The 14,753-nt window shown below is 35.0% G+C and overlaps 2 protein-coding genes across 3 annotated transcripts in view; both read right to left on the bottom strand.

Annotated features, from left to right (window-relative positions):
- Positions 1–14,753, bottom strand: part of LOC128671784 (max dimerization protein 1-like) — a 296,995-nt gene that overhangs the window by 200,319 nt on the left and 81,923 nt on the right. The window lies entirely within an intron of this gene.
- On the bottom strand, positions 1,285–3,567 carry LOC128671781 (uncharacterized). The gene has a single exon (XM_053748537.1). It carries the CDS (start codon positions 2,850–2,852, stop codon positions 1,767–1,769), a length of 1,086 nt encoding a protein of 361 aa, XP_053604512.1. The 5' UTR covers positions 2,853–3,567; the 3' UTR covers positions 1,285–1,766.

Genomic DNA, 14,753 nt, shown 5'->3' with positions numbered 1-14,753 from the left:
TTGTTTAGTAATAGGACTTCTAGTGGCAGCTGAAAACCAGCAATAACACAGCTTTCTCTGACCAACATCGACCTGAGTTTGTAACGAATTTGTTATTCTGGCACACATTGCATGATGTAAACACAATAAATCTCATTTTCATTATGGATATATCAAATTCAGGCCTTTTATAAATATTGTCAGCGGTTGAAGAAACCTTGAATTTAACTATCCGTTAACTCTTCAATCAACTATGCTACAGTCCATTGTTGAAGAATTAAAACGGATAGTTATGCGATATAAGTCCTAGGTTTGAATCATGTCATTCGGTCACCGGATAGCAATTCCTAAAATGCCAACCCTAGATAAAAACGTAGAGTAATCCCCATGTACAGATCCCGCTTACATTTGAAGTGTTTGTACTGCGCGCGCATGTATAAGTCGTATACCACGTTTAGGCGCGATTGGTCCAATTCGCGATTGGTCCAATTGTCCAATTCGCGATTGGTCCAATTCGCGGTTGGTCCAATTCGCGACTGGTCCAATTCGCAGTTGGTCCAATTCTCGGTTGGTCCAATTCGCGGTTAGTCCAATTCGCGATTGGTCCAATCATAACAATGAACAAGCTGTCCGCCCCAGCGTCGCCTGTGAAACATCTTTCCAACGATTAAAGACTTTTTTAATATGAGGACAGTAGTTTATGAGTTTATTCATATCAAACATACATACATACATACAAAAATATAATTTTTTCCTCTTTGTAATATTAGTAGGTATAGATGTATAGATTAATAATTATACAATTACACATTTTTATGTACATGTATTGTTTATTTATCATAATCATATTACCAATCACATATGTGTTACAAGCTTCTTATAAATTATAATTGTGTACTTCGTAAAAAATGAACCAAGTTCAATAAAAATCAAAAATATACTATGATCGTAAACTTAACACATTCATCACATCTTTCATCAAATATATAAGAGAAAAAAATGTTTATACTCTTACTTATCTCAAGATAAGGTAGAAAAAAACTATGGCTTTATATAAATATATACATACGTATTTTTAGTCAAAATTATAATAATGTTCAAAGATATAAATAAATGTGACAAAAATACGTTTTTTCTCTTACTTATCACAAGATAAGGGAAAAAACTATGGCCATATATTTATATATTCATACGTATTTTTAGTCAAACGTATGATATTACAATAATCTTCAAAGATATACATAAATATGATAAAAATATGTTTTTTTTTCTCTTACTCATCACAAGATAAGGGAGAAAAAAAGATTACCATATTTATGTATACATTATACATATCAAATCAAAAGTATGTTAAGAAAATTAACCTTAAAGATAATATAACAAAATTTTTTTCTTACTTATTACTAAAAAAAGGAAGAAAAAAATAAGACAGACTTATTTATGGCACTAGAAAATACATTCAAACAAAAATAAAAAGAACATGCTTTAACATAACTTTTTATCAATTTTTATATAATGACAATCGTAAATAGATAACTTTTTGAAAAAAAACATCAACTGTTATTGTTCCATTTTCTAGGCTTTTGAGTAATTTTTCATATTTTTTATCAAATAGAATGTCACAACTTCTCCTTTTGTTATTTACGTTTTTGAATAAACTTTGTGTTATTTTTTTATCATAATATTGACTTTCTTTTCGCAGTTTGTAAAGAAACCAAAACAAATTGGGTTTTTTAGAAATGCGTCGATTCAGCCGAGAATGCCAGCCCTCTAAAGCATTGGTTGTTCTATGGCGCTGATGAGCGCAGCTTAATATGTTTGGTGAGTCTTGGGTACCACTCCATCTCAAAATACTTGCGAAATTTGATAAATTTTTCGTTGTCTGAAGAAGATTCTAATATATATCTCCAAGCTTCCGGAATGCGACTAGCTGGAAAAAGAGGAATCACCGATGCCTTTCTAGTAATATTTCGACCCTCTCTATTTCTATTTAATTTAATCTTTTTGGAGTATCTCCATATGGCGTCATTAAAGTGATGGTAGCATCCACTTATTTTTGCCTGAGGGAAGACAGCTGAAACGGCGTTCATTTGCGCCTTCTCATAATCGCATTTAAAAGATTTGACGTTGATACCCAATTTTTCCTTTAATAATGCGAAAACACGTAGGTAAGTTTTTTCTTTTTTATTGGGTAACAGCGTATAAAAAACAGGTATAATATTTGTCTTCGTTTTCGTAGAATTTAAATCTAAATGTAGCACGTAAAGCTGGTAAAACGGCTTTGGAACTGTTTTAAAAGTACCATCTGCAAAATAACTTTCATGGTTCTTAGCAATTTTTCTACCTAACCTTGTCCCAAATATAAAAATTTTTTCTTCGTCTTCACATCTATCTTCAATCAACAAAAAAATATTTGTAAATGCTTCTGGTAATTTCAATTGTTTTGTGTTGTTACAATTCAATAAATTGGTTTTCAAATATTTCTTTCGAGCTCTGTATAATGAATCCTTTATCGTTCTAAATTTGGGAATAAACCTGGGATTTAAATTTTGAGTCTTTTCTTCAAATATATTTTGCACTGGGCCTAAATCATTGCATACCGCTTTCTTTAATGATGAAATTAACTTTGCTAATTTATTAGTGCAATCAGACTCACCACATGTATGTCCTGTTTTAGATTTCCTTAAAATAGTTTTCCTTGTTGAATCTATGGTTACAGTAGCACTACATATTTTTCTTTTGTTACACCTCCACAACGAACTGCCGTTTGTATTAATTATATTTAGATTATACCGGTGTCTCTTATAAAGCAGTGTGTCATTACCACGTTTGTTTTGAATAAATTCAAACTGTTCATTCTTTGTTCCGTCCATTTTATACTGAATTTGCAAATTTTCAAGTATGGAGCTCAAATGCAACGACTAATACCCCATTGCAAAACCGCACGTAACATGACAGATTTGTTATGACAAATACGATTTTTTTTACTACCTACCCTCAATGACGATTATATTCCTATGCGTTTTGTTTTAACAATCGAGCAACCGATATAATAATTTAATAACCATTTCATTAAATATTTTTTTAAATTATATTACATTAAAATATACATTTATTTTTATAATATTTATGTTTTGTTCTAACGTAAATTTATTTTAATATTGTTTATAAAAATATTTTTTGACGACCGCCGTGGCGCAGTGGGAAAGACCTTGCCTCTGAACCACGGGGTCCCGGGTTCGATCCCCGGTCGGGTCAAGATGGAAAATGATCTTTTCCAGATTGGCCTGGTTCTTGGATGTTTATCTATAAATGTATTTGTTATAAAATATAGTATCGTTGAGTTAGTATCCCATAACACAAGTCTCTCTTACTTTGGGGCTAGTTCAATCCTGTGTGATTTCCCATTTATGTATTTAAAAAATAAGATTTTGGACCAATCGCGAATTGGACCTATCGCGAATTGGACCAACTGCGAATTGGACCAAACGCGAATTGGACCAACCGAGAATTGGACTAACCGCGAATTGGACCAACCGCGAATTGGACATTTTTTGCATCTTTGGACCAATCGCGAATTGGACCAATCGCGCCTAAACGGTATACCATTGCAAACATTACACGTCCTACATCCTACTGGAGGGTTGCTCGAGTGTTGACTGAAACTGATTCTGCTTTCTACGGATTTTCAATCTATGTACTATCACATGGATTTGAATATGGAAGTGAATTAAATGCGATCGTCCTGAAAAGTTATAAACATGTAGAATTGAAATATCCTAGTACTAAACAAATGTGAAATAGGTTAGTTGACAAGAATTGAAAAAATATATGTATATAATCAATCGAGATAAGACAGATTGTGATTTTATTTTTGACATATCTTTGAAAGCATTGTCATTATCACAGTATTTTTTTCACTGGTGTTTCTATTAATATATAAGAGCCTTCGAATAGTTGTGAAAACAAAAATTGTGTATGATTTTTATGAACGAACACCAGCTACTTTAAAAACATAGTAGGCAAGGAGATTTTAAAATATACTATACTATATAATATACTCAAAAATAGAAGCAAAATAAACGGCTAGAGTTGAGCACTGAAGTTACAATATTAGAGGAAATATTGTTTCGTTTGTTTGTCCTTCTTTCACGACATTGGATTGTGGTAATTTTATGTGTGACGAGGATAGAATAGTGGACTGACATAGACGTGCATAGTATTAAAATTTGACGTGAAGTGTGTATGAATTTTTAAGCTTGGACTTTGCAAGTGTACACTGCAGTAGAGAGATAGATAATCACGAGATTGCAAATGCGTTCAAGTCATTATTTCTATCAAACCATAATAAAACCACAGTTCCTTACATAAAACAGTACAGTTTCATCTTGATAAAGTATATCAGGCTGCTCACAGCTCCCTTGTACCAGATAATTATGCATCACATATGTCTGATAACATCGACGTTCCGTATTCGGTTTCCTCCTAGTTATGGCTGTGGAAACTATTTAGCAGAAACATTATCATATCTGAGAGATAGGGAGCCGACGGCGGAAGTTCAGCCCTGTTTTCGTAAAGTTATTCATCGTAAAGATATGAGGGGTATGAGTGGAGTTAGTTATTTTCCGCAAAGGCACAATACGCTTTTAATTTTTGTCGCACAATGTTAAATTACGCGACTGGATGTGTAATGAGTAATGAGATGCAGTGATCAAGGCTGTAAAATCTCGGACGAGAGGCGGATCCAATTTAGAATCTCTACTGAGTGTTTTTTCGGTTACTTCCTCAGCCATTGAGGTTCGCTCCAGCCCAGGGTTCGCTTTCCTACTGTTTCGTCTCCACTTCGCCCAGTTGTCGGTATTTCTAGTTGTCAGACCATTGGCACGCATATCAATCTTCATAATTTATACACAATCAAAACCAACATCGTTTTTTTATAAACCAACTGCGTACTAGCACATGCACTCTCAGACGCAGTGATCACATTGTGCTTTGGTCGTTAGCTCCCGGACTAGTCAGATCCAATTTAATATTTTACATCAAAACAAAAATCACAAATTAAATTATCACCATTTTATTACAAACGGTGAGATGCATTCTCAGATAGTGATTAAATTGTGCTCTGGCCGTTAGCTCCCGGACTAGACGGATCCAATTTAGTGCCCCTGTCAAACCCTGGCGCGAAGCAATTACTCAATATCTACCTGCACCGGAGCCTGTCATCGGAACTATTTAACGTTAAACGTTAAATAACTGATAACGTTATTTCTTTTCGCGTGTGTTCGGATCCAATTTTGTGCCCCTGTCAAACTCTAGCGCTTTGCAATTACTCAATTCAACTTCGGGTTCTCTTCAGGAAAACTATTAAAGAAAACTATTAGTTATCGATTCAGTGACAGTTTTTGAAAAAAAATCTCTTCACGGTAAACTTAATGCTCGGATATTAAATTTTCATTTTAGTCGACCGTTTTGGTACTTGTTGCCCAATTAAAATTCAATTACACTTTATCGACATTGTGACGATTTTAAAGACGGTTTGGGTTTATTTAAGATCGGTAGCTCACCGCTAGCTGCATTGCAAATAAGTTTCAGAGATTAAACTGTCAAAAAGTATTACATTGAAAACGAGTCAGGGCTGATACTTTTAACTTTTGTCGAATATAAAACTTTTCAATTATTTTACTTTAAAGCATTTATTATATAAGCCATACGTGTTATTAAAGGTCAAATTTGATATTAAATAAGATATCTGGTAAATAATATTATATAGACATGTTATTATAAGAAAAAAATATAATATTTTGATAAATTTCCAGTTCATCCAGTATATTCCTACTAAATTTTCAAATATTCCGTTTGATGGTCAAAACCAAAATTCATTGTGGTAATAATTCGATGGTGATAACATTATGACACGTTAAGGGATCATCAAGGAGTAGGGACACGACAGGTGTCGAGTGATTGTGTACGAGCGTGACCCGACTTCGTTTTTTGCTGCGGATTTGCACCGACATCATTTTACGACATATTTACCAACAACTATAGAGGCTTGAGGTTCCCACCCTAAAATAGGACCACTCTATAACCTCCCGTTGATGGTTTACGAGGTGACTACGGGATACATAGCCAAAAATCCATATCTAATTGGCATAGCCAATTGTATCACAGTAAATATATAGTATAGTTTTAAAGAATGAAGCCATTAAATATAATAAATATAAATATAAAGAAAGAAGGATAAGAAAGAGGTAATTTATGATCATTTTATGATCTTCTAAGTAAAAATCGGTGATACAAGACATTTTTTTTTAAATTTTAAATTATAAAGCAAACTTTGTTGCATCGGTCATCACTTTAATTTACCTTGTTGGCAACCCTAGCCAGGTGTTGAGTGATTGCGCGGCGCCTCGACGCGACACCACGACTAGATTGGATCAGTCAAAATTCATCACAGGACGGATAGTTCGATCAAAACAGTATTTTTTCCAATAAGTACTTTATTCTGTGTTGGTTTTCGCTTTGGTATCTATTTTACCAGCTTTTATTTAGTTTCATCTCATTCCCTGTCTGTCAGTCTTGTCTGTTTACATTTCATAATATCACAATTGAAATGTCAAAACAAATTTGCTTATTCAATAAATATTATTGAAAATTGTCAAAAAGTTCATTGATTTTAATTAATACAGACGGTATAAACCTTATTTTTACACATCTTTTCCCGTAGTTAAGTAAGTGAATCATCTATATACTTAGTTTAAGTGCAATAACAGTCGGAGTTATTAAAAGTTAAAACAACTTCTTAGTCCAGGAGCTGTCGAACTGAAGTCCCGAGAAAACTATGAACTTGTACATAGTTGTTAATGTGCTGTTAGTTATAGTTAGTTTTTATTGCTTCTGAAATGAAAACGACTTGAGAATTTCTCAGCGTTAAAGATTTGGATTTTAATCAAGTCGTACTCATTTTAAATTCTAAGCTAGTGTTTAGTCCTAATTATATTAAAGAAGTTCAAATATTTAAGTTAAAATATAAACAAATTTATATTTGTTGCAAGATTATAAATTGAATTTTTGTATAGTTTTGTATTTTTGTATAGTAGCAACATGTATCTCTTGCAGACGCTTTACGACTCAAAACAAAATATTACTGGCGAATAATAAGAAGGCGTTCTTATTTATATTAAATGCGAAATGAGAACATACTTTGTCATACTCAACCGTCGTTTCCAAACTTAAATCATATTATATAGAGAATTTTGTTACGTCCCAACTGTAATCACTTATAAGAACTAGATGCAACAAATATAAAAACAGTACAGGGTTGTGACTGCGTTACGATTTACGAAACAAATTATTCTCAATGTTCTAAATTATTCCATATGCACAATACAGACTTAGTAAGATCAACAATACTGCCCTTAGTAATTCATTTAGAGGAACATTGACGCTGACACTTTCAATTTTTACAGTCATAAAACAAATTATTGGCTAATTACTTATTATAGCTATGTCAAATATACATATATTATGAATTATGTGAATTCCACTCACAGATTTATATTTATATTTCCTTTTCGATCTTGTTAAATATCAGTCCTTGTGTGTGATCCAATCCGTTGAAAAGCTGGGCTGCACGCAAAGCGGCACTGGCACGTGGCCTAGGTTATACTTCTGTTCCCATCTTATTCTACAATGCAACTCTAATGGCATGTCATTTATAATGTTTTTTGTGTTTTTGTAAGCTATTGTCATCTTCGTCACGCTCCCAAAAATATGCAAGTCAAGAGTGAGATGGAAAATGTTATCAATTTTCAGGATAAGTTCGCTCGATCATCGTACGTCAAGTGAGACTTGAAAGTTTTTCGGTGTTGTGTGAAAGCATGAAAATTGATATTCCAAGGTGTAAATGTAAAGATTTCATTGACAAAGGAACAATGGAAATCCGTGTCATTGACCTGAAGGTACTTTGTCATAAAAGGGGTTAATTTTGGAAGAAAGTGTACAAACAAATATGGTGTGCAACCAATTTCATTAAATCCTCTATTGAGTTGCGTAATCGGAATTGGTTTTCAATATTATTCTAACTCTGCTGGGAAAATGAGGTTAAATTTTATATTTACTAAGGGTTGTAATGATTGATAATGGAATTTGGCCACTATAAAATTAATCTTACTGTAAGCTGCGCGTTAAGGTTTCGCTCCTGTGAGAATCTCTGAGAAAAACTATACATATAAGTTTAATCTGGATCATATTATTCTTCTAGTATTGAACAAATCTCTGGATTCATGGACAATGAATCATCCGCCAGGTCCTGGCACAAGGGGCAAACCCAAAAAGTGCTGACTTGACGTCATCAAGGAGTATATCAGTGCTAGAAGATCGTGCGAAGTAGAAAAGCGGACCTAAGGCTCCGAGTCCTAACGACAAGGAGAAATCAATCGGGAAAGCGCTCTGATGAGGGGCAGATCCTGCTTATGTAATAGACTTTGATCAAGTTACATATCCTTCGAATAAGATAGTAATATTTTATTAAACTGGACACAGGCGACCGATATACCCCACGCTACAATTTCAACACGGTCGATACTTACTATAACTGGTGGTGTCGACCAATCACAAATTACCCCATTAACGGCATGTTGTCTATTATCATCCATCACTCCGTTCCAAGTGTCGTGTTACAGTGTTCGCGTGAGAGCCACGTAACTGTTTACTGTGTAGGCACATTAACCCTTTATTTTTTGACAATCTGGACGTTGAGTCAAAAATATGCGTTGTTTGAGCTTGATTACTATCATATATATAATGTGATTGTATGTAGGAGGAAGGAGTGACGCGCGGTGGAAATCCAGTAGCATTTGGTTGAGCCTTACAGTCTCAGCGGAGAGGCACAGTCATTACAGTCGTAGCATAATAATAACATAATTTAATTTTGGGAAAAGGTATATTTAGCGATAGGGGAAATTTACGAAAGGGACACTATTCAACCATAGATATTTTGCGAAAGGTGCATTTTGCGACAAAGCGAAAGTCTGATGAGATTCTGCTAAAAATAAATTCTCCAACGCAGCATTATTAATTTCAAAACCTTCGGAATTTTTGCACTTGACGTAATTCAACGTTGTAATATAGAGCCAAACAATGGTGACAGAATATACAGCACAAAGCACTACTCAGAAACGGGATCCGTTGTGACAGCGTCGAAATTTTCCAATCTCTTTGGCGGAATTCTTGGAAACGAGGGCGCTTCAGCGGCAGACGCCAGGTCTCGTGTTACAGCGGCCATTTGAGAGAAATATGGAGGGTTGGACTTGGACGCGACGAAAGAATATTCGTTTATTCACTGTCTCATGATTTTGTCCGCGTGCGTATCCCATTATGGATTTGCAGCGTGAGCTATGTACATATTATAGGTAAATAAGTACACCTATACCACCTGTCCTATGTGCTTCTCCGTAGTCATATCTATATGCATGCGAAATTTCTGTGAAATGAATATGAACTTATTCTTGCCTTTATAGTGTTAATATTAGCAATGTATGAGGTAAAAAGTTCTACGCAACATTTTGTGGATCATATTTGGCGTTATGTCCATAATTATCTGTTTCCTATCGGTCTAAATCGCGAAATCTTTGATGAAAAAGCAAGCTATACGTATTAACTTTATTTTTCCCTAGCTGTTCTTGTCCCACTGTAGCGGGCGTTCCCGTGTTTTCGTCTACGCTTTATTCTTCTCCTTCCCAGTTAAATTATAATTTTTCCCAGTTTTTTTATATCCGAAAATAAGCCGTCACTCAATCTTCTTCTATAGCCTTCCTCAACCATCTTAGTATAGACCTCATTGAACATCCAAAAAAATAACTGCACTTCTCATTAGGACCATTAAAATGTCGTTAGCGAAATAAAAGCATCTTTTAACATTTTGTCGCTGCAAAGTGATAATTCAACACGGATTTAAATTAAAACAAACAAAGAGACACGGATCCGTGCCCCGGGGGCGCCTCCTTTTCAGTTCCCACCGTCTTGTTACAGACCGTACAATTATTAAAATATCCCGTGTGTTTCTTTAAAAATGGCGGAAGCTCAGCCCCCGGCGAAATCCACTCACTACGAGATGTACCTCTAAATAAAATATCAACGTCCGAGTTGCAAAATAAAGTGGGCACGGAAAGGTCACTTAAGAGAATTAATAATACTAAAGGGCGATGCGATTAAAAAATGGTTTTGTTGTCCCTACAAATATAATCTAAAAATGAACATGTATTTTCTATATTTACAGTTGAATGTAATGACAATTCGATAACAATAAATATGTATCTTAATAGCATAATGAGCATCAGTCAGAAATACCTACACTAATACCTTAATCATGCATCGGTCGAACATAAATGTTTCTTTATGGCGACATGTCATGATTCCACAAAAAATATTTTTATTATCAACGTTTTTAATACTCTTTTTGTGCCATGCCAACGAGTAAATACTAAGTCTAACTAATCCATAGCAAATTGATATAGAATGTTGTGCGTGTCTGTCATAAATGTAAAAACTAGGTTAAGTTTTTAATATGTAAAATATGATTGTTTTTTGTTTATGATGTTGATGTGCCTAAATAAATAAACGAGTCCAGACTTTCTCGTGTTCCAGGTGCCCAAAATCAGAAGCGGGATTTTATAATGATTTCCAAGTTTTTTCTTTATTCTCAAGAAGTTTATAGAATAGAAAACCTATAAATTCGCAGTTAACAATCTCGCATATTCACCACAAATCTAGCTCAAGGTTCGGCACCCATCTGTACCGACGCTATTTCGCGCGGGAGTTCCGCATCCCAGTGCCGCGTCTGCGTTTCATTCTTACAATATTTACAGAGCCACTCGTACATTTACCTGAGCCAATAAAGGGTACCCGATGACGGCCCACTTACCTGAAACAATGGACTTACATTTCACGAGCCCCCAACGGAATTACAGCCTATGCAAATAATCATTAATTTATATCATTACAAAATAGTTTATCTAAATCTTTACTCGATGAAACTTGTTCATTAATACACAAAAAAATAACCCAAAACAGTTTAATGTTACACTAGCAAATTGCATTGTCTCTCTCTCATCTGAGCGTTTTCCTGGTTTCTTCCACAGATTGGAGCCCAGGGTCCACTAGATCTAGATATAATATTAAAGAGTAACTAGTGGGCAAAATCACCTAAATAGTTGCAGGGCTCGACGAGCCGTTTAAATTTTTGGGAAACGCCCTAAAAACGCCGGCATATTCGGGCGTGACTATAGTAAAGGCAGGCGCGAATGCAAACGACGCGCGTCGTAAACAGTTGCAAAGCTCGACGCGCTGTCAGTTCGCAGGGCGCAGGGCGCAGGGCCGGCCGCTGCGATCGATACTGCCACGTGCGAGCCATGCCGCGATCCTTCTTTGTTGGGAGCCCTTTGACTATCCGATGTAGGGAACTAGGGCTCCTTATCTGAGGCTGTAGACTCCATTCTGTATCTTGGTAATTTTCTTGTTTTGTGAAATTGGTAATGATATGCCCTTGGATAGATATCACTATGCTATGTATTTAAATACTTATAAACATAACTGAACGTAATTAATATCATTACGTATTATAAAACAAAGTCGCTCCACTCTGTCTGTCCCTATGTATGCTTAGTTCTTTTGAACTACGGATTTTGATGCGGAATTGTTTAACAGACGGAGTGATTCAAGATGAAGTTTTATATGTAATATAACATGTATATTGTACCCGTGCGAAGTCGGGACGGACCTCTAGTATTGATATATCCTCATATATATGCTGCTTATTTGCAATAACTGTAAAATTTTACTAATTTATTGTACGATTAGTTGGCAGCTGGCTTAACAAATAAAAAGGATGCTGATATGATACGATACGATACGTTGATATGTTCGTGTTTCTTTATTCGTAGTTCTAGGTCAACGCACCTTGATCGAATATAATCCCTTGTCAACATTTTAGTGGGTAAAAGTAGTATTATAAATTATCAAAATCAAAATCAAATCATTTATTCAGAAATTAGGCCTTCACAGGCACTTTTTCACGTCATAATCTAAATTAAATGATGTTTACCAAAGCTACAAAATACTAGCATTTCGGAACGACCACTGCTGAGAAGAAATGCCGAAAGAAACTCATTCAAACAGTGTTGGTCCCTATTATGCCAGAAGGGCTTACCATTTTTTATATATAAATTTATGTATAATTTTTTATCAGTAATATAACATTAAGTACATAATAAAGTACATGGTCAAAAGGTATACTGAAACATATTATGATTGTGATCAAGTGCTGATGAAAGGAAAATATATATATATACTTATATATATATGTATAATTAACCAAACAAAAAAAAAAAACTTTTAATAAAAGATCGAGCTGACCAGTTCCCCCGGCAGCACCCGTTCACGAGTTGACGCGTGAGTCAGCCATCGCGAAGCTCAACCACAATAGAGGGAACCTCCCGACCCGATCCACGATGCCGCTACCGGTTTGACCATTTGAATGTGCATGACATACTCGATCTCCATAATAGTTCAATAGTATCAATAGTTACACACATCCTAACAGATATGCCGAAAACGATGCAAAATGGAAAAACGTAGAGGCCCAGAGTCCGGCTCCAACGCTCGAGATGCAACCGTGAAAACGCTTAGAAGATTCATAGAGATAGGCGTTTAAACGATAAGCATATAACATAATACTATTATTAAGCACAAAAATAGGTTAATTAATTTAAGCAACCATCGTTAATTGCTTAAAAACACTTGGACAATTTTAATTCGATTAGAATGTTCAGTTCATTGAAATCGTTAAAAAATACAAAATATCCTACTAATAACAAGTAAAATATATCAGTAAATTAAATTCTGATACAAAATATGTTAGCAACTATTTTTCAACGATAATTGTATTTTAAAACTATTATTAACACATAAGATTTTTAATTTAACAACTTTTTTCAATGAAACAAATAATAAGTATTGAGCAGATAAACAGTTAAGGAAAGCTATTTTTTTTAATATGATTAAACTATTAAGTTATGATGACCTCGGTGACGTAGGGGTAAAGTGCTCGCCTCTGAACCGAGAGGTCCCGGGTTTGATCCCCGGTCGGTTCATAATGGAAAATATCTTTTTCTGATTGGCCCGGATCTTGGATATATATGTATTTGTTATAAAATATAGTATCGTTGAGTTAGTATCCCATAATACAAGTCTCGAACTTACTTTGGGGCTAGCTCAATCTGTGTGATTTGTCCTAATATATTTAATTATTATTTATTATAAAATTTCTTTTTTTAAGCCGTTAAGCCCACTTCTACTCGCCCAATATAGATAATTATAACAAATCAAACGCAACAAGTACCGTCTGTTGGCCAGATTAGGCTTGTCATGGTGATTGTCCACTAGCGAGTCCTTTGTCCGATGGCTCTGATAAGTTGACCATGACTGTGAATCACAGTCCTTGGAAATATGACGCTGCGTTGCAGCTACACAGCATGCTTATATTATAACGTGGAAATAACTAAGAAAATTTTTAAAAATATATATGTATATACTATATGCTTCTTAATCTGACCACCGAATATAAAGTCTCAAGGAACAAAAAAGAAGTAACAAAATGGTTACAATGGTTTACTGAAAATAAAGGGATTTACCATATTACTAGGCTGCTTCCTGCGCTGTAGAGTCCAGAGTCCACGCCTAAATTTGCCGACTTCATACAAGCTGATACATCATCTACAAGAGAGTAGGTTTCCTCACGCACGATGTGAGATACAAATTTCTTAGTTTAATATATCATTATCATATCGAGTGTGTTCTTGCTAACACTGGTGTCAAATTTTATTCAAGTCGCCAAAAGGCATCTGACATGACATTAACGACTACTTACCGTCATCTAGTGGCAGGTAGTCGCATAAACACTAGGTTTCCTCACAATGTTTTCCTTCACCGGAAGCAAGTGCTGGTCTCTATGAAAACTACTATATATGAGTTAGATTGGTATACAAACTCATATGGCACACGAGTAGGATACGAAACTGAGATATTTCGATCCACAGGTGGGCGTCTTAACCTAATGGTTTAGACGCCCACCACCACCGCTTCAACCACCACAGTTTAATATTAAAAAAATGTAACTATTCCTCACAAAAATACTGGATCGAGGACTGTTATAATAAGATCTATATATGTATAAATACAGATCGATTGTATATCAAGAATATTCAAGTCAGCAGTCGGTGGCTGGGCTGTCAGCGTATCGATTACCATCTCGGATGCGTATCGATTCCATAATCGATTGCGTAACGTCACATGATCGCGTCACGTAACTAGAACACTCTAGTACCCTGTACCTAGTAGTTACCTAGTCTTGTGCTACTCAACTGTATATTATAGTTATTATAGTATGCTGTATTTTTTTCTATCTGCCAAGAAAGGCACATTAGGTGGATGTTGTAACAGCTTATGTATCTGAAAAGCTATATACATACTACAGGGTAAACTAACAGTGTGTAACTTTAACCTGCGCGCCGCCGACGTTTCAATGAAATGGCATATATTGCATTTTTCTGCACAGGTTTCAAGTTAACGTCAAAGTTGATTGGTGCAACGTACCCTAAGAAATACATAAATACTGTTAAAATCTGTGGCTCACTTTCCATTTTGTTCAAATCGTCGCTGTTCCTTAAAGTTTTTTTCCTGTCCTTTTAGGACGATGTAAAGTTTTTTTTTAATAACAT

This window comes from Plodia interpunctella, chromosome 8 (assembly GCF_027563975.2).
Source record: "Plodia interpunctella isolate USDA-ARS_2022_Savannah chromosome 8, ilPloInte3.2, whole genome shotgun sequence".
Lineage (NCBI taxonomy): Eukaryota > Metazoa > Arthropoda > Insecta > Lepidoptera > Pyralidae > Plodia > Plodia interpunctella.
This window is presented reverse-complemented; position numbering and strand designations above follow the sequence as displayed.

Bases quoted from the DNA above. Each gene is read 5' to 3' on its own strand.
- LOC128671781 (XM_053748537.1), bottom strand. From the start codon at position 2,852: ATGGACGGAACAAAGAATGAACAGTTTGAATTTATTCAAAACAAACGT.